Here is a 26,932-nt window from a genome sequence, read left to right on the forward strand (position 1 = left end):
AATTTATAATTTCTAAATGCGAAAAATGCTCCTAAAGTTGTGGTTACACAAATTATCCTCACTAGCAACGCCTTAGCAACGCGTTTTTACCATATATCCTCGCCCGATACAGCCATGAACTAGCTTTTCTGGTTTCTACTTTTGAAGTATGGTATTTAAAGACCTATTTTCCTTGCTGTGATTTGATTGGTCCGTTTTAGAAGCATGCTTGATCATATATTCATATTTTTGCATAGCAAATTCACGATCGTCTTTGACACGTTGGCTGTAAACTTCTGTTCGAAATTCTTCCGTTTTCCTCGATATTTAGTCGCAAATTACATTTGTTTGTTGAATATTGGTTTGGTTTAGTTATTTGTTTCTGGTTTCCCGTACGAAAATGGGAAATGTTCGTAATAGGAAGCGAAAACGGGCAAGAGTTGCTTGGCAGAAACAAACCAAAAAATTCAAAGATGGCGTATCAAGTAATAAAAATCTCGGACCTTCTAAGACGAAGATTGGCGATATAGAGGGACGGTTTGGCAAGAACTCTGCTTTCATGGGCTCAGAAAATGAAGGAACTATATTTATGGACATGTCAATTCTATTTGGCGTGTTTAACGAAGTTTTAAAATGTCCTGAATGTGGTCACAAAATGACTTCTCATGTTGACTTGAAGAAGAAGCATGGCTTCTCACATTACATTGTGCTAGAATGTGAACATACCGAGTGTGACTGGAAATACTGCTTTAATACTTCAAAGAAACAAGGACCATCATTTGAAGTAAATGTGAGAGCTGTCCTTTCATTTAGAGAGATTGGTAGAGGTCATAATGCTATGGTGACTTTTACCAAACTTATGAACATGCCATCACCACCAACACGTCGCAACTTCACGAAAATACAGAACAAAAAATTACTGCCTGTTATAAAACAGGTAGCAAATGACAGTATGGTGAAGAATGCCATAAATGTTAAAGAGTCTTGTGGAAATGAGAGGGGTGAGTGTGGTATTTCTTTGGATGGTACTTGGCAAAGACGAGGCCATGTCTCACATAATGGCGTCGTCACGGCAATAAGCTTGGATACCAAGAAAGTTCTGGATGTCGAGATACTCTCCGACAAGTGTCAAGCATGCCAGAAATGGAATAAGAAACAACATGACCCCAAATACCAAGAGTGGAAGGCAAACCACCAGTGTAAGATAAACCACACCGGGAGTGCTAACTCGATGGAAGCAGTTGGTGCATCACGTATTTTCGAAAGGTCCCAGTTAACACGAGGTCTACGATATAAGGACATGCTTGGTGATGGTGATTCCTCAACCTACAATAACATTGTCCAGAGCAAGCCTTATGGAGATGAATGTATACCAAAGAAATTGGAGTGCATTGGTCATGTCCAAAAACGGGTTGGTAGCAGGTTGCGGAGGTTGAAAAGTTCGAAGAAAGGTTTGAAGTTGGCTGATGGGAAAGGACTTGGAGGTAAAGGCAGATTAACTGATGGCAAAATTGATGTACTACAAAACTACTATGGACTTGCTGTTAGGGAGAATTTAAGTGATGTAGACCAAATGGCCACAGCAATCAAAGCAAGTTTGTACCATGTTGCTTCAACCGACTCGAATCCCCAGTATCATCTGTGTCCGGATGGCGAAGATAGTTGGTGCGGATACAAGAGGGAGGAAGAGTCCTACAAGCACAAGAATGGTCTTCCTGGGTGCATTGTGAAGGAAATTGAACCTATCTTCAATGAACTGAGCCAACCTGAATTGCTCCAAAAGTGCACACATGGAATGACACAAAATGTCAATGAGTGCCTAAATGGCCTAATTTGGGATCGCTGTCCCAAAACCACATATGTGGAACAGGAAACAGTAGCTCTGTCAACCTATTTGGCTGTCTTGAAGTTTAATGATGGGGACATTTCCATTCTAAAAATACTTCAAGACTTGGATATCACGCCAGGTCTATTTACTGTTGAAGGATGTCAAGATTGCGATCAATCGCAAATTGAGCTATCTGCCAAAAAGAGCACAGAAAGGGTAAAAGATAGAAGAAAAACATTAAGACACCTTGGAAAAAAGTATATTGATGATATACAAGAGAAAGAAGGTGTAGTTTATGAAGCTGGGAGCTTTTAACACTATGTAAGATACATTGACAGTATAGCAAACTTTTAAATTCAATTTTCTAATTTTTACCATTTCTCAGGTGTCATCAAACTTTGTGACATCATAATTTTGTAAATATTAAATGTATCAGATTGATATTTGGCTTGGGTACTTTCAATACTATTATCTAGTGAATAAAGCAGTCCAGATGTTTATATCTTTTATCATTCATGAATTATTTGCTAATTCCTTCCGCAAACACATGAATTTATTCCAAAAAATATTCAATTATCTGAAAACTGGCCTAACTTTTTTTAGAAATAATTTTAATCAAAATTGAAGAGCTTTAGGCATTAGTTCATGTTTCAAGCTTTGTAAAAATATCTTGTTCATCAAATTTGGTTTAATTGGTTCATGAGTAATGATGTTTATGACGCTTTGCAATTATGCGCTAATTAGTGGCCGCCATATTGGATAATTAGTGTAATTAACAATTTTCCCAAATTTTTTTTCTATAAATTAATTTTCTATCCTTAAACCTTTCAAAATATGATATTTCCACATTGATATCATAAAAAACTGAAAAAAATGTTCAAGTGGGGTTTGATCTGTAAATGAAAAAGAACTCGTAGTTGGAAATCACTTTATTCCTCGACATTTTCATTACTGCCTCTTCCATTGGATAACATATTTGATGACGGCTCATTATTGCTGGTTATTGAAACATTCAAATTATTTTCAACCTGTCCATAGTTTTTTATGGTTTTACTTTTATATCCAATCTGGAAATGACCTTCGAGATTCATATTGTCACGACCAAAGCTTATAAATATTCGAAACATTTTTTGTCGGTCATGATTTTTATTAACTTTTGGCTGTTTGCTATACTGGACTGACCCATTAATTGAATCTTTTACCAACACGACGCGAAGTGAATAGTGAGCATTTTACAGCATTGTAGGCATATGTATAGTCATCCGGTTGACACGGACGCTAAAACATTATGTGTTAATCTCGTGACATTGGCTGTTTGCTACTGAACTCACCAATCTATTGAATATTTTACCAACGCAACGCTATATCAGCATATCGGGACAAATCGCCAGATGGTTGGCCACGCTACTGGAGACATTCACTGTTTATATTATGATTATACGATTATAATTTATTATTATGCAAGTGACACATGCTTGTTTGTATAAAGTAGGCTTTTGACACAAATGAGCAACTTGAACCATGAAGAACCGTAGAGCATATCAAGCTCAAAAGTCAAAGGAATACCGCGAAAGGAGGAAGGAGCAGATCACAAAATTAAAAATGATCTATGATTATCTAATCATAGAAAATTTAGATGCTGTAGTCAAGTTTGAGGCGTGGTATGCCTCAAAGAAAGCATCTGAAGATGTTAACAGCATTCTGGACATGAGCAACTTGAACCATGAAGAACCGTAGAGCATATCAAGCTCAAAAGTCCAAGAAATACCGCGAAAGGAGCAGATGACAAAATTAAAAATGCTCTATGATTATCTAATCATAGAAAATTTAGATAATTAGTTTTTGACAATTTTTCAAGAAGTAACTACAATCTCTTGTTTGAATGTGTGAGCTCACTCATTAATGATTCAATTTAATCTAGCATTGGTAGACTAATAGTGAGTACTTATTTGTTAATGCACCTTTGTCTATAAAAAAGTGTGCCAAATTGTACTTATGTTAGTCCCCGACTCCCAGCAAGCCAATCCCCCCATCGCCCGAACATGAACCTGTAGTGAATACAAAGCGTCCCTGGCGAGCAATAATACAACTCCCAAAAAGTTTCAGACCAGAGTTTGGAAGTGCCTCGCAGAGCACTAACCCAAAAAAATTGATCAGATTGAGGAAAGCCTTCATTCAAAGATTTTTTCAATATACTTTCTCTTTTCTTAATACAATTTGTAAGTGCTTCACATTTTGTGCTATTTTGAACATTCCTGTCTCCTCTCGCGCAGGACACAATCGGGCGTCACATTCACAAAAATGACACTTTGCGGCAACACTTGGTAGGTCCCAAGTAAAAGCACAAAAGCACCCCGCGCGCCTCCCTAGAAAACAACCCGCGGCAAAAACTCTTCTCAAAGGAGTTTTTCCTTCCTAGCCCTCGCATCCTTTCCTTCCTATCAAGTTTCATGTTTATTTTTCTATGCATTTAGGATTATATTGACTCAGTTCAAATTAGCGAAGTTATGAGGTCGCCAAACTTAAAAAAAATGACTGTTAACCTGATGACAGCTTTGTTTGAAACAAAAATATTGGCGGAGTAATCTGTGACAGGAAAAAGCAAGGAAGGGCGTCCTGCGTTAGATCGGGCCAAAGTGGAACTGATTATAGGTTGGTATCTGTATTTTGCCATGCCTACATAGGACAAACTTTTCGTTAAAATTAAAGTTTAGGTAACCTGACAGGTAGTGAAAATAGCATGTTTCAGTTCATACAATGTGTATCTCTTACTTGTCAAAATAATATTTTTAGTCAGCAGAGGCCTGTTATACACACATTTCTATTAATATCCAGTACCCATATCATAAAATTCAGTAGTTTAAAAAATATTAACAATCCTGTTGATATTTTTTCCAGCTTTGATCATCAAGAAATTTTCACAAGCAAATGACACGATTATAAAGGCTAATGGCACAAAAGTGCAAAGACTTAAGGCTGTCAATGGAAATTCGAAGAAAAAAGCAAGAAAATTAGGGACTGCAGTAGGATGACTAAATGTAGAATATATATATATAATTTTATTTTATATTTATAGGAGTATCTTAACATAGGGGTGTTTTCCACTGTCGCGTATGTTGCACCTATATTATATATTGTTACGCACGACGTAAGTTTAAAATCATTTAAATGCTACTTACGAAATCAACAATTGAATACATCTATAGGGTTGGATTCTGTTGATGATTTTGTGTTTGTTTCTTGCATAAAAATAATCATGCAACAACTTAGAAGTTTTTAAGCTTTTACATGCGTGTGTATGTACGTGCAAACAACGCGACAGTGGAAAGCAGCTAGCCCCTAGTTAAACGTTTCATGTAATTTTGTTATATGGCTATTAATATATGTGCATTTGCTTCACCTTGTGATCATACTCTCATTACTCAGTACGAGTGAGTAATTTATTTTGCGCCTTCTCAGTGCATGATGGGAAACAGCAGTTTGTGTGGATCACATGTGACCACATGTGAACGTCGAACAGACTAACATGTGAGCCACACATGTGGTTGTTCAAGATCCACATTATTGAGCCACATTTGACTCATATGTGAACCACATGTGCACCACAAGTGATACGCACCACATGTGTACCTCATGTGAACCACATGTGTTTTAATGGTTCCAATTTCACATGTGAGTCACGAAGATTCAAAATAAAAAGCTACTTCCTGTAGTGAAGCAGTGTGCCAATAATAGCATGGTGAACAATGCTGTCCAAGTTAAAGAAATTATTGAAAGTGATGCTGGACAATGTGGAGCATCCATAGATGGTACATGGCAGAAGCGAGGTTACTCATCCCACAATGGTGTTGTAATGGCGATTTTCCTCGACACAAAGAAATGCCTTAATGTCGAAGTCATGTCTGACAAGTGCCAGCAATATCTTAAATGGAGCAAAAGAATGGATGATCCAAAGTATCCTGAGTGAAAAGCAAATTACCAGTGTAAAATTAACCATACTGGCCGTTCAGGCAGCATGGTGCCTTGCCGATCTTTGAAAGGTCACACACTACCAGAGGACTGAAATATCAAGATACGCTTGGCCATGGTGATTCATCAACTTATAGTGCTATTCTGGAAAAAAAACCATATGGAGAGGATTGCATACCTAAGAAACTGGAATGTATTGGGCATGTCCAGAAGCGAGTAGGAAGTAGATTGCGAAGAGAGTTTGAATAATGGTAGAAAACTCTCTGAATGCAAAGGATTGTCTGGCAAAGGTCGCCTAACCACAACAAAGATGGATGTCCTGCAGAACTATTATGGTTTGGCCATTAGGGAAAACCTTGGAAGTGTTGAAGATATGGTCAAAGCTGTGAAGGCTTCTCTATTTCATGTTGCGTCGTCAGAAAAGAATCCTCGACATCATCTTTTTCCGAAAGGACAGGAGAGTTGGTGTGGTTATCAAAGAGATAATACAACCAACAAACAGAAGGGTGGTATTCCTGAGACCATTGTAGAACTGGTTGAGCTATATTCAATGACTTGGCTGACCCTGAATTATTAAAGAAATGCATCCATAACTTGACGCAGAATCCAAATGAATGTTTAAATGGTATGATCTGGAACATATGTCCAAAAAGTACTTATGTAAAACAGGAGACTGTAGCTCTTGCCACATATTTGGCAGTCATAAAGTTCAATGATGGGGATATTTCATACATGATAGAGAAAGGGGATCAAGCTGTCCGCCCGAAAGAGCTCAGCCTGGGTCAAATCAAGAAGGAAAACACTGAGGCATCTCAGAAAAAAGTATTTGGACAATGCTAAGGACACTGAAAACTGGAAATGGAGTGGGCACGGAGTGTAGAATGTACCATGAACAGTAAGCTGAACTATTATCAATTAAGAAAGGAGAGCTATGCTAATGGTTCATATTTTAATGGGATTTATGCAATAAATGATCTATTTTAACCTGTAGAGACACAGATGATTTACATATAGATCTCATCTTTTAAAGTGCCTATGCAGGCGACATAATTTTTGTTAAAGAGACATATCTCAAACCAAAATCCGAGGGGCAAACCACTCCAAAAAAAGTGTACGGAATTCTTGGACTTTCAAAATTCCGGCGAGTTTTTGGTCGGACTTTCGTACTTTTTTGGAATTTTTCCGGACTCTTTGGAATTTTTTCCGGACTCTTTGAAAATCTCGATAAAACGAGATTTTTAAAATATTTTCAATTGTGTTGTTGAGGCTTGATTTGAGACTCATGTTAATTTAATTAAGGTATATAAACTCGGGTATAACAAACTCAAGAACTTTTATAATAAGCCATTCAAATGTCCTGTATGAAACTCGCCTCCCAAGAATCACACATACACGAAAGTTCAAAATAACTAGTCTTTATTTCCCCATAACCCTTCGAAAACTCCCCCATCCACGCCATCACAAAATCAATAGTTATAATCAAAACAGAAATTTGGACCTTTTACAAAATCCTTTTTACTAATCAGTGGATGAATGTATCGGTGGGTGAAAACGATGAAGGCGCGGTTAGATTTTAAAAATTTCAACTGATTCTTACAGAGAGACACTGTCCGAGTAGTAATCTGCAAAAAACTACATTCTGTGAACAACATCAGTAGTTATAATCAAAACAGAAATTTGGACCTTTTACGAAATTCTTTTTACTAATCAGTGGATGAATATATCGGTGGCTGAAAACGATAAGGGCGTGGTTAGATTTTATTAATGTCAACTGATTCTTTAACAGAAAGATACTGTTTGAGCTTTAATCTGCTTTAATCATTCGGCTTCTCATTTACCTGGACGATATCCTTATTGTGGGTTCAGATATCACAACATTGAAAGAACACACAACACTAGTCCACATTTAATCAATATATATATATATATATATATATTGATTAAATGTGTTATTGATTCAATGATAACGAGACACACAATAACAACCACGCCACTAATAAAAACCACACTCTCCCCACAATTTTTTCACCCCATCCATATCTAGAAAATTCTTTTATTCGAAAGACCAATAAAAATGGAGATCGATCACGTAGACACTGACGGGGGGGATCTGGCTACCCTGCTCGCCTTATCGGATCATGAGATGGATAAATTCCTCAGTTCCCCAACCCATCCAAATACCCAGACAACCACCCAAGATTCACCAGTTTCCCTAAAGCACCTGGCACAACCAAGACCCAACTACCCAACTTTCAACACAACCCAACCCCCCATATCCTCCCAAACACCAACCACATCTCCAGTCACTTTAACCTCAACCGACCCTCCCACAGCCAACACCCACCCACCCACATCCCCTAACATGCCACTCCCAACCTCAATAAACACCTCCTCTCCCAACACCCATAGCCCTACCATCCTGGCCCCACATCAACCATCCATTTGACAAATCCACACTTCTTAAATTCCCACCAATTTCAGCCACACACCATCCACCACCTTTAACCAACTGGTTGAACTCCACAAAACACATTCATACCAAACCATCCTCAATAAACACATCAATCATCACACAACATCCACTGGTTTAACCATCCCGTTACAACCCTGGACTCAGTTGTCCCCACAACACCAACAAGCATGGGACAACGACATCCAAAACTGCCAAACACAACTCACCTCCATACTACACCAGCACCACACTCAACAATTGGAAAAAATTGGAGAATGCACAGCCACACTCTCCAAATCTGTCCAAAACACAAAAGACGTCTCTACCACCATTCTTGACATTGCCAGCACCTCTAGTCAAAAACATAAACAAAAACATAAAAAAATATAAGCCGCAACAAGTCCACCCTTCAACCACCATACAAACGCACCAAATCCACACCACCCACCCACCAAACAACACCACACACCCACCAAAACAACACCACCAACCCCCTCGGGTTTTCGGAAACGGCCACATCCCCTTCCCAAACCGACACCTCCACCCATCAAACCAACACAAACACCCATACCAATGTCCAACGAGACATTGACAGCAACCATCCGCAAACGCCTGGTGGGGAAACAGACACAGTTCCCCACCATATACAACATGTTCATGAAAGAAAAGCCATAAAAGCATTCTTTCATGACACCACTCGACGGAAAGCCACCCACAAAAACCACGATAAAAAACATTATCGTGAATATTTCAAATGATAATATCAACAATGGTGAAGTTGTTAGGCACATTCAACCCAGGGTTAGGGAAGCACGCCTGCGGTAAAATCTTCGGCCGCCTCTGCGTTACGGTTACGACTAACTATTGATGAAAATGTAACTTTATCAGTGATAACAGACGTGAAATAAAAGACAGTTGAACTCAGGGCGTGAGACGGACTGTTGTTTTAAATGGGAAAAGCTCGAGCTCGCTACATAATTTTAAGTTAAAATATTTACTCATTTTTATAATAAATATCCTCTTATAATATTGTTTTAATGTTTAATTTTCTTTAAATGAAAATAATATTTGTTTTATAAAGCATATAAAATTGGTATAATATTGTTTTATAATTGCCCCCTTTCATCTTATTTTCTTATCTTTGCGTTTCATCTCCGCACGCCTATTTCCTTTGCCAAATAAAAAGATGCTACCTGAAGAGGAATTGAATTCTACTAGAGAGTGTTGATTTTCCAATGAGAAATCAAAATCCATCAAAATCAAAATCAGACCGTGTGATATAAGCTAGCACTACTGAAGGGGCACAGTGTGATATATCGACCCGGACCTGTGCAATTTTTACCTTAGTCGAGTGACTCATCTGAAAACTTCTAGATCCGCCCCTGCTAGTGATAGAATTATGTTCAACAGCAAGTTTTTACCATGAATGGGACACATTCAACAAATGCACTTTCGAATGGATTACATATTGAGCGGATGCAATCCCCTGCAGCAAATCCTCTGAGCAGCATTCATTCACATTCTAATAACCTATTCATCCCTGCACCTGGAAGGGCTCCTCTTCCTGTACCACCTCCTACAACTTCATACACTATACAGAGGATATTATTTTGATTTGGCGTTATAAATTTAAGGGGGTTTTGCCACACGTGTGGCACAAAACTAGCCCTGTAAACCTCAGCAAATCCTCTGAGCAGCATTCATTCACATTTTAATAACCTATTCACCCCTGCACCTGGAAGGGCTCCTCTTCCTGTACCACCTCCTACAATTTCATCCCCCCCCCCCAACGCCTGGCATTCAGGTACGTCGCCACATTCCTACGAGATTGTGGTTTTGCCAAACAACGACCGGAAATGTTAAGGCTGTGGAAGTGACTTCACTGCGAGAAAATCATTACCCGCCATATTTGCCTATTAATATTGCGTAAGCCATAACCGCTGAAATTCTGAAAAATGCGCAGGCTCAAATGACCGACATTTCTGTTCATGCATATTTATTTTTCTATGCATTTAGGATTATATTGACTCAGTTCAAATTAGCGAAGTTGAGGACGCCAAACTTCAAAAAATGACCGTTAACCTGATGACAGCTTTATTTGAAACAAAAATATTGGCGGAGTCATCTGTGACAGGAAAAAGCAAGGAAGGGCGTCCTGCGTTAGATCTGGCTAAAGTGGAACTGATTATAGGTTAGTATCTGTATTTTGTTATGCCTACATAGGACAAACTTATCATTATAATTCAAGTTTAGGTAACCTGATAGGTAGTGAAAATAACATGTTTCAGTTCATACTATGTATATCTCTTACTTGTCAAAATAATGACAGCCCGCAGAGGCCTGTTATACACACATTTCTATTAATATCCAGTACCCATATAATAAAATTCAGTAGTTTAAAAAATATTAACAATCCTGTTTATATTTTTTCCAGCTTTGGTCATCAAGAAATTTCCACAAGCAAATGACACGATCATAAAGGCTAATGGCACAAAAGTGCAAAGACTTAAGGCTGTCAATGGAAATTCGAAGAAAAAAGCAAGAAAATTAGGGACTGCAGTAGGATGACTAAATGTAGAATTTATATATACATATACATACATACATACATATATATATATATATATATATATATATATATATATATATATATATATATATATATATATATATATATATATATATATATACATATATACATAGATATATACATATATATATACATATATATATATATATATATATATATATTTATATATATTATATATAATATTATATATATACATATATACATATATACATAGATATATACATATATATATACATATATATATACATATATATACATACATATACATATATATATAAATAAAAATTATATATATATATATATATATATATATATATATATATATATATATATATATATTATAGGAATATCTTAACATAGGGGTGTTTTCCACTGTCGCGTATGTTGCACCTATATTATATACTGTTACGCACGACGTAAGTTTAAAATCATTTAAATGCTACTTACGAAATCAACAATAGACCTTTCTCATAATGACGTCAAACGCGGAAAGTCTGATGTTACACAAAGTTTGATTCGCTGGATAGTTTTGTGGAGCCAATCAAATTTCGTGTAACATCAGACTTTCCGCGTTTGACGTCATTATAAGAAAGGTCTATTGAATACATCTATAGGGTTGGATTCTGTTGATGATTTTGTGTTTGTTTCTTGCATAAAAATAATCATGCAACAACTTAGAAGTTTTTAAGCTTTTACATGCGTGTGTATGTACGTGCAAACAACGCGACAGTAGAAAGCAGCTAGCCCTTAGTTAAACGTTTCATGTAATTTTGTTATATGGCTATTAATATATGTGCATTTGCTTCACCTTGTGATCATACTCTCATTACTCAGTACGAGTGAGTAATTTATTTTGCGCCTTCTCAGTGCATGATGGGAAACAGCAGTTTGTGTGGATCACATGTGACCACATGTGCACGTCGAACAGACTAACATGTGAGCCACACATGTGGTTGTTCAAGATCCACATTATTCAGCCACATTTGACTCATATGTGAACCACATGTGCACCACAAGTGATACTACCACATGTGTACCTCATGTGAACCACATGTGTTTTAATGGTTCCAATTTCACATGTGAGTCACGAATATTCAAAATAAAAAGCTACTTCCTGTAGTGAAGCAGTGTGCCAATAATAGCATGGTGAACAATGCTGTCCAAGTTAAAGAAATTATTGAAAGTGATGCTGGACAATGTGGAGTATCCATAGATGGTACATGGCAGAAGCGAGGTTACTCATCCCACAATGGTGTTGTAATGGCGATTTTCCTCGACACAAAGAAATGCCTTAATGTCGAAGTCATGTCTGACAAGTGCCAGCAATATCTTAAATGGAGCAAAAGAATGGATGATCCAAAGTATGCTGAGTGGAAAAGCAAATTACCAGTGTAAAATTAACCATACTGGCCGTTCAGGCAGCATGGAGACGGATGGTGCCTTGCCGATCTTTGAAAGGTCACATACTACCAGAGGACTGAAATATCAAGATACGCTTGGCGATGGTGATTCATCAACTTATAGTGCTATTCTGGAAAAAAAACCATATGGAGAGGATTGCATACCTAAGAAACTGGAATGTGTTGGGCATGTCCAGAAGCGAGTAGGAAGTAGATTGCGGAGAGAGTTTGAATAATGGTAGAAAACTCTCTGAATGCAAAGGATTGTCTGGCAAAGGTCGCCTAACCACAACAAAGATGGATGTCCTGCAGAACTATTATGGTTTGGCCATTAGGGAAAACCTTGGAAGTGTTGAAGATATGGTCAAAGCTGTGAAGGCTTCTCAATTTCATGTTGCGTCGTCAGAAAAGAATCCTCAACATCATCTTTTTCCGAAAGGAGAGGAGAGTTGGTGTGGTTGGTATCAAAGAGACAATACAACCAACAAACAGAAGGGTGGTATTCCTGAGACCATTGTAGAACTGGTTGAGTTATATTCAATGACTTGGCTGACCCTGAATTATTAAAGAAATGCATCCATAACTTGACGCAGAATCCAAATAAATGTTTAAATGGTATGATCTGGAACATATGTCCAAAAAGTACTTATGTAAAACAGGAGACTGTAGCTCTTGCCACATATTTGGCAGTCATAAAGTTCAATGATGGGGATATTTCATACATGATAGAGAAAGGGGATCAAGCTGTCCGCCCGAAAGAGCTCAGCCTGGGTCAAATCAAGAAGGAAAACACTGAGGCATCTCAGAAAAAAGTATTTGGACAATGCTAAGGACACTGAAAACTGGAAATGGAGTGGGCACGGAGTGTAGAATGTACCATGAACAGTAAGCTGAACTATTATCAATTAAGAAAGGAGAGCTATGCTAATGGTTCATATTTTAATGGGATTTATGCAATAAATGATCTATTTTAACCTGTAGAGACACAGATGATTTACATATAGATCTCATCTTTTAAAGTACCTATGCAGGCGACATAATTTTTGTTAAAGAGACATATCTCAAACCAAAATCCGAGGGGCAAACCACTCCAAAAAAAGTGTACGGAATTCTTGGACTTTCAAAATTCCGGCGAGTTTTTGGTCGGACTTTCGTACTTTTTTGGAATTTTTCCGGACTCTTTGGAATTTTTTCCGGACTCTTTGAAAATCTCGATAAAACGAGATTTTTAAAATATTTTCAATTGTGTTGTTGAGGCTTGATTTGAGACTCATGTTAATTTAATTAAGGTATATAAACTCGGGTATAACAAACTCAAGAACTTTTATAATAAGCCATTCAAATGTCCTGTATGAAACTCGCCTCCCAAGAATCACACATACACGAAAGTTCAAAATAACTAGTCTTTATTTCCCCATAACCCTTCGAAAACTCCCCCATCCACGCCATCACAAAATCAATAGTTATAATCAAAACAGAAATTTGGACCTTTTACAAAATCCTTTTTACTAATCAGTGGATGAATGTATCGGTGGGTGAAAACGATGAAGGCGCGGTTAGATTTTAAAAATTTCAACTGATTCTTACAGAGAGACACTGTCCGAGTAGTAATCTGCAAAAAACTACATTCTGTAAACAACATCAGTAGTTATAATGAAAACAGAAATTTGGACCTTTTACGAAATTCTTTTTACTAATCAGTGGATGAATATATCGGTGGCTGAAAACGATAAGGGCGTGGTTAGATTTTATTAATGTCAACTGATTCTTTAACAGAAAGATATATACTGTTTGAGCTTTAATCTGCTTTAATCATTCGGCTTCTCATTTACCTGGACGATATCCTTATTGTGGGTTCAGATATCACAACATTGAAAGAACACACAACACTAGTCCACATTTAATCAATATATATATATATATATATATATATATATATATATATATATATATATTGATTAAATGTGTTATTGATTTAATGATAACGAGACACACAATAACAACCACGCCACTAATAAAAACCACACTCTCCCCACAATTTTTTCACCCCATCCATATCTAGAAAATTCTTTTATTCGAAAGACCAATAAAATAGAGATCGATCACGTAGACACTGACGGGGGGGATCTGGCTACCCTGCTCGCCTTATCGGATCATGAGATGGATAAATTCCTCAGTTCCCCAACCCATCCAAATACCCAGACAACCACCCAAGATTCACCAGTTTCCCTAAAGCACCTGGCACAACCAAGACCCAACTACCCAACTTTCAACACAACCCAACCCCCCATATCCTCCCAAACACCAACCACATCTCCAGTCACTTTAAGCTCAACCGACCCTCCCACAGCCAGCACCCACCCACCCACATCCCCTAACATGCCACTCCCAACCTAATAAACACCTCCTCTCCCAACACCCATAGCCCTACCATCCTGGCCCCACATCAACCATCCATTTGACAAATCCACACTTCATAAATTCCCACCAATTTCAGCCACACACCATCCACCACCTTCAACCAACTGGTTGAACTCCACAAAACACATTCATACCATCAACGCCAACAAACCATCCTCAATAAACACATCAATCATCACACAACACCCACTGGTTTAACCATCACGTTACAACCCTGGACTCAGTTGTCCCCACAACACCAACAAGCATGGGACAACGACATCCAAAACTGCCAAACACAACTCACCTCCATACTACACCAGCACCACACTCAACAATTGGAAAAAATTGGAAAACGCACAGCCACACTCTCCAAATCTGTCCAAAACACCTACACAAAAGACGTCTCTACCACCATTCTTGACATGCACCTCTAATCAAAAACATAAATAAAAACATAAAAAAATATAAGCCGCCACAAGTCCACCCTTCAACCACCATACAAACGCACCAAATCCACACCACCCACCCACCAAACAACACCACACACCCACCAAAACAACACCACCAACCCCCTCGGGTTTTCGGAAACGGCCACATCCCCTTCCCAAACCGACACCTCCACCCATCAAACCAACACAAACACCCATACCAATGTCCAACGAGACATTGACAGCAACCATCCGCAAACGCCTGGTGGGGAAACAGACACAGTTCCCCGCAATATACAACATGCTCATGAAAGAAAAGCCATAAAAGCATTCTTTCATGACACCACTTGACGGAAAGCCACCCACAAAAACCACGATAAAAAACATTATCGTGAATATTTCAAATGATAATATCAACAATGGTGAAGTTGTTAGGCCCTCAGTTAGGCACATTCAACCCAGGGTTAGGGAAGCACGCCTGCGGTAAAATCTTCGGCCGCTCTCCGTTACGGTTACGACTAACTATTGATGAAAATGCAACTATATCAGTGATAACAGACGTGAAATAAAAGACAGTTGAACTCAGGGCGTGAGACGGACTGTTGTTTTAAATGGGAAAAGCTCGAGTTTGCTACATAATTTCAAGTTAAAACATTTACTCATTTTTATATAAATATCCTCTTATAATATTGTTTTAATGTTTAATTTGTTTTATAAAGCATATAAAATTTGTTATAATATTATTGTTTTATAATTGCCCCCTTTCATCTTATTTTCTTATCTTTGCGTTTCATCTCCGCACGCCTATTTCCTTTGCCAAATAAAAAGATGCTACCTGAAGAGGAACTGAATTCTACTAGTGTTTTCCCAATGAGAAATCAAAATTCATCAAAATCAAAATCAGACCGTGTGATATAAGCAAGCACAACTGAAGGGGCACGGTGTGATATATCGACCCGGACCTGTGCAATTTTTACCTTAGTCGAATGACTCACCTGAAAACTTCTAGATCCGCCCCTGCTAGTGATAGAATTATGTTCAACAGCAAGTTTTTAGCATGAATGGGACACATTCAACAAATGCACTTTCGAATGGATTGCATATTGAGCGGATGCAATCCCCTGCAGCAAATCCTCTGAGCAGCATTAATTCACATTTTAATAACCTATTCACCCCTGCACCTGGAAGGGCTCCTCTTCCTGTACCACCTCCTACAACTTCATACACAACCGCCCCCCCCCCAAGGCCTGGCATTCAGGTACGTCGCCACATTCCTACGAGATTGTGGTCTTGCAAACAACGACCGGAAATACGAAAATGTGAGCGAGCGAGGCAGTTCATTTATAACCAGGATTATAGCAACACTTATTATCATTTATCTTCATTGCATACAATAACGAACTTTGCTGTAACGAACGAACGGTTTTTAACGACGTTGCCACAATTCCCCATTCAATTCTACCGGCACTAGATGCAACGCAAAGAGAAATCCTGAAACAGTGTGACAATAAAATTGTTTCAAGATTCTAATGTTAACAAAGTGACATTGGCATTGGGATTTTGCCATTTTCAACATAAGTTCTGTATTGAATTTGTAGGTTCATTACTGTTAATTACTGTTATATCATTCAATATACTATGCCGGCTGTATTTCAGATTGAAAACCAAGCGTAGTGTTTTGTGAAACTAGCGCTATTTCATCACTCTCATAGCATGACGTTTGTTACATGCAGATATCTGTCACCGATTATTTTTCGGTTCAAAACTACCTGCGCGCATGGTTCTTATCAGCATTTCTGTTCGATTTTTTGACCCAATGATTTTGATAAAAACCTATTCGAAGTAGCAGCTGCGAATGAAAAGAATACAAAAATATCAATCATCCTTTTCGAATGAGAGAGGTGCACGTTGGTGAACACATTTTTTTAGGCAGATGTGTATGTACTTGGTCCCACTCAGAATCTGAATGAGATCCATATGCATGGCTTAGTTTCAGCTCGGTATCCAAAATATAGGTACAATGGGTACAAGGCAGTTTGTTGTGTTTGGGCCGCAGGGGTTTGTGATTCCCCCAAGGGATCTTAAAGCGTGCGATGCGCAGAAACCCTAATTTTTACCTCGGAACTAAAAAGCATTATATAAGCAGTCTTGGCATTGATTGGTTTGTTTTATTTAACTGGTGCGGATTATGCTAAATCCCATGAGCTAGGTCTAACCATGCTGCATAATTTATTGTTCAATGACACGAGCGCCCCTGCTGCATGCAGCAAATTTTAAAATTCTTAGCAAGAAAAATTTACTTGTTCAAACAATAGTTTGCTTGAAATGGACTGAAAGTATCATCCTGCGGTTGGATGCTACTATGCGAATGAACGACAGCTTGGAAAGTCGTTCTCGTGGATGTGGTAAACGTAGAGGCCATATATCTGAGAGATGGCGTAACAAAGGAAATGCGAGCCCCAAATCAAAGAGACATATAATTGTAGCGCATGAAGGGAGAAAATTAAAAATGTTTTAAAAAAAATTAAAAAGAGAAATTTATAAATATGAAAAATAAGAACAAATTCTTCCATCAAAGTATGTTTGTGATAACATGCATTCTTTATGAAATGGACCGCTGGGATTTTATATGTAAATCAACGTTGTAAAATCAAAATACGTAAGAATGCCAAAATCATGTTATCAACAACTAAGGTAACTACAGTATAAACAATTACAACAGGCAGGTGCCCCATAGGAAATATTCACTTAATTTTGTGTAAACGTGTTCGAAATTTTAAAACGTTCGTCCTTGTGAACATGTTCACTGTATTCTAACGATTGAGAACAAGCAGTTTCAACAGCTATAATTAAAAGGGAACACAAAAGTATTTACTGTATCAGAGTGAAAGCATAAATCGATAAATTAAGAGATATTGCGAATCACAATGTAACGACTGGTCATGCAGTTGCAATTCACAGAACACCATTATTAATTTCACTTCTATAAAGTTAGCTGTTTAGCCGAAAAGAAACTTGTTCCGATACTATCAGTTATTTTGATATTTGTTTTAAAAAACAAATAATTACACAAATACAGTCAAATTGTCTCTCTACGGATATATGAATGCATTTTTGGAAAAAGGAGTCAATGTCTTCTTAATAAATATTTTTGAAACTTAACCTCCTAGTTCATTTTGTATTGTATGTTTCTGTCACATTGGTTTTAACGGATTCCAAGCGTTCCTAGACTAGAAATTTAGACCGAGAAAATTTCACGAGAAACCTCCGTACGTTATTTCCGACAAAATTCGTGACTTTTTTAAAAATTCCAGAATGTGGCCACACAAAACACGTAAGAAATTGCTTTACCAGTGCCGATTCTTTAAATTCAAGGAAGTGCACGTTTTTACATCGTTTGAAAACAAAAAATGTGTAAGCAAAGGAGGGAGGTAAAAAGGTATAAAAAGAACCAGGGAGCCTCAAAGATGATCCTATCACACTTGTGATAGTTATTTCACACCAACAACCTTGGAAAAGTAGACAAGGTTGAAAAAATGATTCGTAATTTTAGGAATCAACAGAATGCTTCTTTGTAGACAAGAAACATTGGTGTAAATATGAGGCAAAACATCACATGAGAACGGTGGACGCATAAGCTCAGAGTGAGTTTAGTATAAATTTTATCAATACTTATGAATGAATGCATATGTTTGTGTGTTACATGTGCCCTCTGCTTGACATCATCAATCATCTTTTTCTCCCTTTTTTTTATCAATATCTCAATCAGCTTTTGGCAACTAAGCTGTCGCGACAATGGCTTTTCAGTCACATTTGATTTGGTGGAACTTAAATACCATAATGAAGTTGAAGTATTGCCTACCGCACTTTTCTCCAGTATCACCAAAGGTATCTTCTGTTATCATTTCAGTCCTTTGCACTGTCTACGATATCCAGATATTCAGAGTTTGACTAGGACAATCACCATATGACTGGTTAAACCAAAATGCAAACACTTCATCCAGAGAGGTAGATGCTCTCTTTTTACATTAATATAATTCCACCATTAGTTAGATTGTATAAAATATCTCCTCTGTTCAAACTGGCGATGAACGTTCACCACAAAACATCGTTATTTTTAGAACATAATCTTTAAATCGCTGTGGTGGTCAAGGACAATGTTTTTGTCTGAAGTCATTAACGGTCATTAGTAGGTCTCCATCATTGTCTTCAAGTTTCACAGCCACTTTTGGATATTCCTTAGATATTTGATCTATAGCTTTGTAACTATACGACGATTAACGTTTTAAACAACAGTTCTCTTGTCTTGTCTTTTCCTTCCTGAAGCGCAAACTAATTTGACTGTTGATACACTTAAATAGTTTTATGCTTTTTTGGTTGTTGTATTAGAGCATAAAAGCGTTATACTTCGTGTGTCTTCAAACTAAGACAGCATGGTGTAATCCAGGAAGGTGTTTATTCAAAAATCTCGTACTAAGTGCGAATAGATAAATCAGATAATGGCCATCATCGACTACTTAAATATACTCCGTTTGAATATGTTTCGGGGATTTCATAGTTGACACAATTCTATCTTCAGCAAAAACGTTTCAATGATTCGTTGAAATTTCATTAGAACAGGTCAGCACGAAAATTTCTTGATCTCAATCAGTTTGAATGAATTTTAATACAAGGACGGCATCAGTGTTTCAGATATGCATGGGTTTCTGTTACTGATAGACTCTTAACACCATATTATGATTTCCATCATATTCGTGAATGTTCATGATTCAGCCAAGCAGAGGCTTCAGAAACTAAGAGTTGTAAAACATCCTGCCTTATAAGTTCACTATTGGTTGAAAATACACAATAAAGGAGGAATTATGTATGATGGAATATACGAAGAGTTAGAAGAGAAACAACGTTGTGCAAGAGGTGACACATAAAAGAAGACCGGGTTATGCTTTATAAAATATAAAATGTCTTGTCTTAACCATGCACTTTAACTGCATGAAAACGATTCATTGCTTTTCTTCACTTCACCCAGAAAAAAAGCACCCACATCAGTAAAGCAAATTCTCTCTTTTGTAAAGATTTATTAAAGAAATATATTCATTATAATTTCACCTATTTCTTTTCAATTGTGGAAATACTGGACGTTTTCGACGAAACGAAAAAAAAATACTAGTTAAGTAATTAGACGAAATTGAACAGTCGACAACAGAGGTTATAGAATGAACAAAATTTCATATGGCGAACCATTAGAGCAATGTGCAAAGTTATCGTTTAAAAAACTACTTTTCGTTCCCTTCAAGTCACAACTGTTGCCACTACTAACTCGAAATTTGGCACATATATTCTGTTTGAGAATTCTATGAGTTCATTATATCACATTCACATTTCGAATGTGATTATTCATGAAATTTCAAATCATGTCTGCATGTAAAAAACTCGGCATTCTATTTTTGTCAGCTTTGTCAGCAACGTCTGTATTTTTGAACAGCCACGCCTGGAAACGTGTCAAAATCCGCCTAGAAACGTCATCACCGAGACGGTTAAAACTAACGCGACTACTATTCTCATTTAACGGTCTACCTGAATCTGCAGTTAAGGTCGTCTCATAACTACAGATTGCTTTGCAATGGAAATTCAGCATCACATATTACAAGCTATATAGCTTAATTAATGGCGCTTAGATATGTAGTTTTGCATTTGAATTCCTCGGTCCGGGCAGCCGGTAAAAGCCATAGCCGACAGGTTTGCTTATGCATGATAAATTTAAAACACTTTTTGAAAGTTCAGTTCCAAGACATTTAAACAATTGTGGTTCGCATGTGTTCCACATGTGGTTCGCATGTCCCCATAAAGCAGCATGGAACGTTTTGAAATATTGACAATATGAGCACACGTGTCTCTCGCATGTTTAAAATCTCTCGCATGTTTAAAACAGAGGATTGATATGACACTTACATAAAATGTACAAACTTAACTAAATAGCATAATACCAGAGTTACTGATTGTGAGTACCAGAAAATCTTGGACTAAAGTAGACAAAAAACTAAAATTACGTGAAATCAAAGCACCTATATCATGTAATTATGTCAAGCGATAAACGGTAAAATTTCGTATAAAAAATATAATAAGGTATGCGTAATTGAAACCAAGGGTCGAAATATAAAGTGTAAAGTAAAGCCTTCAATATTTTTTGTGAACACTTTCGGAGGTTACGTCTTGTGACTAAAACCGGCATTACTATCCTGATGTCTCACGTGTCATCATGCGCTCGTAAGGTAGTCATCCCCTTTAATGAGCAGAATTTTAGACATTATTTCAAAAAACAGAACAGAAACCACAGCATAATCCTTTCCCGAAAGGAAGTGATACTTGGTGTGGTTACCAAAGAGACAAAGAAAGTCATAAACATAAGAATGGCCTTGCAAAAATGGCCTTGGAGCCTATTTTTGAAGATTTGGCTAATCCCACATTACTGAACAAATGTACGCATGGATTGACTCAAAATCCAAATGAATGCCTCAATGGCCTCATTTGGGACTAATGTCCCAAGACCACCTATGTTGAGCAAGAAACAGTAGCTCTTGCTACACACCTGGCTGTCCTAAAGTTCAATGATGGTGATGTTTCCTTTTTGAAAATCTTTGAAGATTTAGACATAGAACCTGGACTATTTACTTGCAAAGGCACACATGCCTGTGATCAAGCAAGGATCAAGCTATCAGCCAAAAAGAGCTCTGATAAAGTGAAAGTAAGAAGAAAATGCCTGAGAACCTCAAAAAGTATATAGACAAGGCTGAGCATAGTGAAGGTACCACATATGAATCAGGCAGCTTTTAAACCATTTATGGTGTAAAGAAACATGAACAAAACTATAAATTGAATTTTCTCTATTTCGCAATTTTGCATCAGCCATTGATCTTTGTGACACTGTAATTTTGTAAGTATTCATTGTAGAAGGTTGATGTTTGGCATACTTGTTCACTATATAATTATATATATTCTAGAAACCAACCATTTTCAAATTTCAATATTTTTATCATGGATGAATTATTTGCATAATTTTAAAAAAAATACTGGATCGAAAACCTGAATTATGGCACAACTCCAAAATTTGACGGTAAATTTTTCAAAGAAAATTGAAGATGGTCAGTTTCTAGACTTGGTTGTACGCTTTTTAAATATATATATATATCATTCATTACATTCTGATTACTGGTTTTTGAGATATCATGTTAACGACGGTAGGCAATATGGCTGCAAATTAACGGCCGCCATATTGGCGAATTAGGCCATTGGCACATTTGGCCTGGTTATTTTCTTTCCCCTAACCCTTTCAGAAAATGATATTTTAACCGCAATATCTTTCAAAATTAAAAAAAAAGTTATTCAAGAGGGGTTGACCACCGTAATTTAAATTTCGAATTTTGATTGAATCAAACCATCCGAGGAGTCTTTGAGTATATTTGAATTTAGTCTTACAGCGCAATCATTTTAACTTATAATCAACATGAAATACGTACTGGTTCACTGGTTTGATTGAAATGAGACGAGCATTTTAAACGAGGAATTTTTGAAACACATATAGAGCACTACACTAAGTATGCTCAAGAATCCAAACAAGGAGGGCATGGTTATGTTTGGAGATTCAAAAACGAGGGCCCCTAAGAACGGCTGAAATTGGTATTTGGCACAGTTTTAGCAGCAAGTGCATGGTAAGTATCTCAGCAATATACGTTTGTATTTCCAACTTTGCTAATACAAATTTGCCACGAAATTTGATGTGTTCTTCCTTGGGCTTTCTTTTAAAGATATTATCTGCGTTTGCCTACCTTTTGGGGCATCTTTTGTATGTATTTTCATTTAGAAATAATCCTTACTTCGAAGGGCGAAAAGAGCGAAAAGACCCTGGCTAGGCAAAAATAGCGTAAAGATGTCGGCTTCAGTATTGTTTACATACCCAATTGGCTGCCGCTGCATGCCGAAGGTGATATAGAAGGGGCTATTAAAAGGGACTTCAGACTAAATTTATGCCGTCGTTTGTGCACAAAGTAAGCAAGTGAGTTTTTTTTTTAGAAAATATAAAAAGTTGCAATCATTTTGCTCAGCACCATTTAGTTCGGAACACGAATCCACAAGCAAATAGCACAGATTTGTCGATATATAAATATATATATATATATATATATATATATATATATATATATATATATATATATATATATATATATCGCAGAAAAACAATTACAGTCGAACTTTATATAGTACGCTTACTTTTGCATACTTGAAAAATTAGTTTAATTTAATAATGATCGTAAAACATTACGATCATATCTACGTTTGGTTACCTGTGGTAAGTATTTGTTTGGGGACATCTTTTGTATGTATTCTAATTTGAAAATAAGTTGCAACAGTTTTATAAGAAGCAAAGCAAATTGCAAAAAATTATACGTTTTCACCAATGGTGTGTATGATAAGGAGATCACCAAAAATTTTTTACAAACTTTGGAAATTGAGCAATCCACACAGCAGTCTAAGAGGAAGAGAAGAAGAAGAGACTGGAGTCCAAGCAATAATTCCTCCACCAATGGTGTGTAATTCAGTGTGCCATCCAGTCCTACTACCCACTCACCAATGATCATGCAGAAAAACAAGATTGAGACTCGTTGGCGAAAATGTTCAGCTATACCATATACTCAAGAGATTATCTCAACAGCAATGAAATTGTTTATGTCCATATCTTCCGTTATGCTGCTTTGCCACCCTCTTACTTGGTGGACCGAAAAATTCCATTTACCAAAAATCATTTTGTTACCTTGTATAAACCAGTTAAAGCACTTCAGCAAGGAGACCACTATTTTAAAGCCTATCTTCCATTTTTATTGAAGCCTGCTTGTCCCACACAAGTTAAACCTAAAGTTTCTCTTACAACAGTGTCTACTTCTACAAAGTCTACTGAAGTTTCTCTAGTAACTACTAAAAAGCAGACGGCTGGTTCAAAAAGAAAACGTGTTAAATTAGACACCCTTCCTGTGAAACGTAGGTGCACCACACAAGAAACCATCCATGGCGAAATCAGATGTCCCACTTCAAGTACTAGTAAAGGAATTTCATCTGAAACTTCAAAAACTGGTCCTGCCTTAGAAAAATCTAGCACGGCAACGCAAGGAACTCCTACCAATTCGTGGCCAAATGATATTTACAACTAAGAAGTACGAAATTCTTTGCAATCATTAGAAACACGATTCTGATTTTTCTTTTCCTCTAGACGAAAAACTGGTAGACATTTTCAGTCTGCATGGTTATCGCGCTTTCCATGGTTGGCTTACTGCTGTGGAAAACGGAGGTTTTTGCGTTACTTGTGTTCTTTTTGGTGGTGAAAGCACGCATAATGCAAGCAAGCTCAATCGACTGATGATCAGTGCTCTTCCTCCAAGTACTTCTACGGTCCAAAAATTAATTCAGCATGGTGAGAAATCCAGGGCTTACGAAACACCAGCCCTCCGCACTGCACTGTTCAAACGTTTGATTGAGAATAAGGCACTTGGTATTGATGTGCAGCTGAATAAAGCCAAGCAAGAACTTATTGAGAAGTATCGGTTACGACTTCGTCAGTTTGTCGATTGCATCATAACATGTGGATGCCAAAATCTAGCGTTAAGAGGTCATCGTGATGATGTTCATCATTACTGGCAAATTTCCACCGATATAAAAGAATTTTCTTCAAAATGGCTTACGCCTGAAAGAATGTCGTGGTGGCTGCCCGAATTCTACGGAGCTACGAGAAAGTAGTATAGGTGCATTGTGGTCCCCACACCTAAATCTATGTGTTGCATCCGCCTGTAATATTGAGATGGTTCGAAATATGATGAATAATGTCCGTTCATTGTCCGACTTCTTCAACAATTCACCCAAAAGAACTACTGAGTTAAAGAGAAAATTAAGGAATTGTACCCAGAATCCCACCACGAAAAGCTATTCAATGTTTGCCATACAAGATGGGTGGCAATAATTAATGGCCTCTGAATCTTTCGAAAAGTTTACTTGGCGGTCTTAGCTGCGCAAGGAGTGGTGGAAAATGACAAGTCCAATGAGCTTGATAGGCGCTACGAAGCCGGAGGTATGGCATTAAGTCGTTTGAGCTCATCGTCTCCCTTGTCGTCGTCGAGCGTTGCCTTAAATGCACCAAGCTATTAACCTTGCAACTGAAATCTCTTATTCTTGACGCTGGTAAAGCTCGTGAAAAAGTTTCCCTTCTCTACGTAACCATTAACGAACATCGTTAAGACATCGACGAGGTCCATCAATTCTACTACGACATGGCAGTTGAACTAGCTGAAAAAGAAGGAGTGAGGACTTTTAAGAAAAGAACCAGCGACCGTCAGACGCACCGAGTCAATGTACCTGGGTGTTACTAAATTTAGTATGCACTTTTCAGAAATTTCTTTTTTGTTGCCTAAGTCAAAAGTTGGCCTATTACGCGATTCTGTTGTGTACGGCGAAGCGTATTGTTACTCATATACGCCACAGAACACAACCGGATTAATCCCGCAAACACGCCTTTCGCTACTCTTGGTTGTACGCAAATGCCCAATGCAGCGAAACTAATTGCAAGGATGGACCAAGGGCAAGGCTTGATCGACAGCTTTCTGGTAGGTGTGCCGAATACTCTTTGTCCAACTTCAGAGGAAATTGAAAACGCAACGCAACAGCTCAGTACCGAGCCTGAAGATTTGATACGTCAAGTTTTTAATACAACTATCACATCAACGACTCTCAACAAAATCCACAAAACGCTTATCGGTTTCATGACGATGCTAAGCAATTCCTGAGTTCTGAACCTAAGAAGACGAGCATCAAGGAAGGAGAAGAGGATATGCTTAGAATCAGACATTGTCATCACCAAAGGCAAACCTGGCAGGAAGAAAAGCAAGACTATCCCAACGCTTCCTTCATTTCCTGAGGGTGAAACGGAAAACACACAGGAAGATCAAAGGAAGCATGCAGTTAATAAAAATGTTCAACCAAGGGTCACCGGACCTTGCAAAGATTAAGGAGTTAATGGATAACACATTCGCCAAAAGAAGAAGAGATGTTGTCCTGAATGACACACGTGTTTGGAAGATCGTTGTACTTCCAAACACGATTTCGGTAAGTTTAAACGCTCTAAATTTGTCACAGTGTTCTGTCTTTGTGAGGCGCTTCAGGATATATTTGTTGTTGTGTTTTGTTTTGTTATTTGGCAGTCATTTCATATCGTATTTTACTGTAAGAAAAAATTTGTTCGAGTTCATTGAATATTTCCTGAAATATATTTGTTGCACATCTGCTACATTGCCACGAAATAGTCACTGTGGCTCAAATTACTTGAAGTTGCATTTAGATAGATTTGATACAAAATACTTTGTAGTTTACTGCCTAAAGTATTCAAGTTAAAAAATTTTGTTTTATACTATAAACATTATGCTGATAAAGTCTATATACAGCTTGAGTATAAATCAAATGAGAGATTTTGTATTAGCAGATATTTTGAATATTGTATTGATTCTTTTGCATATATATTGCAGAAATTGTCTAGAGAAAATCCTAGAAAGTTTGGTTTTAAAGATGCCTTTGATAGAATCTGTAATGGAAATGTATCAGAGTTAGAAGACCTAAGTTCTGATGAAGAGTTGGATGTTGCATCTGATGTTGATGATAATGGTGATTATGTTGGCGATGATGGTAGTGATGATTGTGAAGGTTCTGGTAATAATGATGGAGGACATGAAACCAATACCAAACAGGCTAAAGAGAAAACCCAGTTTCGATGGAGAAAGAAAGACATTCCGACAGCTGATAAAACATTTAGTCCCAATGTAGATAACACTGAAGAAACCAAGTCGCCCCTTG

The 26,932-nt window shown here is 37.4% G+C and overlaps 1 protein-coding gene and 1 long non-coding RNA gene across 3 annotated transcripts in view; one reads left to right on the forward strand and one right to left on the reverse strand.

Annotated features, from left to right (window-relative positions):
- LOC114529966 overlaps positions 1 to 26,932 on the reverse strand; it is a 46,420-nt gene that overhangs the window by 13,950 nt on the left and 5,538 nt on the right. The gene's annotated exons all lie outside the window — the stretch shown is intronic.
- On the forward strand, positions 37 to 2,623 carry LOC114529963. Its single transcript, XM_028551535.1, has one exon. It carries the CDS (start codon positions 380 to 382, stop codon positions 2,120 to 2,122), a length of 1,743 nt encoding a protein of 580 aa, XP_028407336.1. The 5' UTR covers positions 37 to 379; the 3' UTR covers positions 2,123 to 2,623.

Source organism: Dendronephthya gigantea, unplaced genomic scaffold, assembly GCF_004324835.1.
Source record: "Dendronephthya gigantea isolate DGI-Jeju-01 unplaced genomic scaffold, DenGig_1.0 000058F, whole genome shotgun sequence".
NCBI lineage: Eukaryota > Metazoa > Cnidaria > Anthozoa > Malacalcyonacea > Nephtheidae > Dendronephthya > Dendronephthya gigantea.

Excerpts from the sequence above, each read along its gene's own strand:
- LOC114529963 (XM_028551535.1), top strand. The coding sequence starts at position 380 with ATGGGAAATGTTCGTAATAGGAAGCGAAAACGGGCAAGAGTTGCTTGG.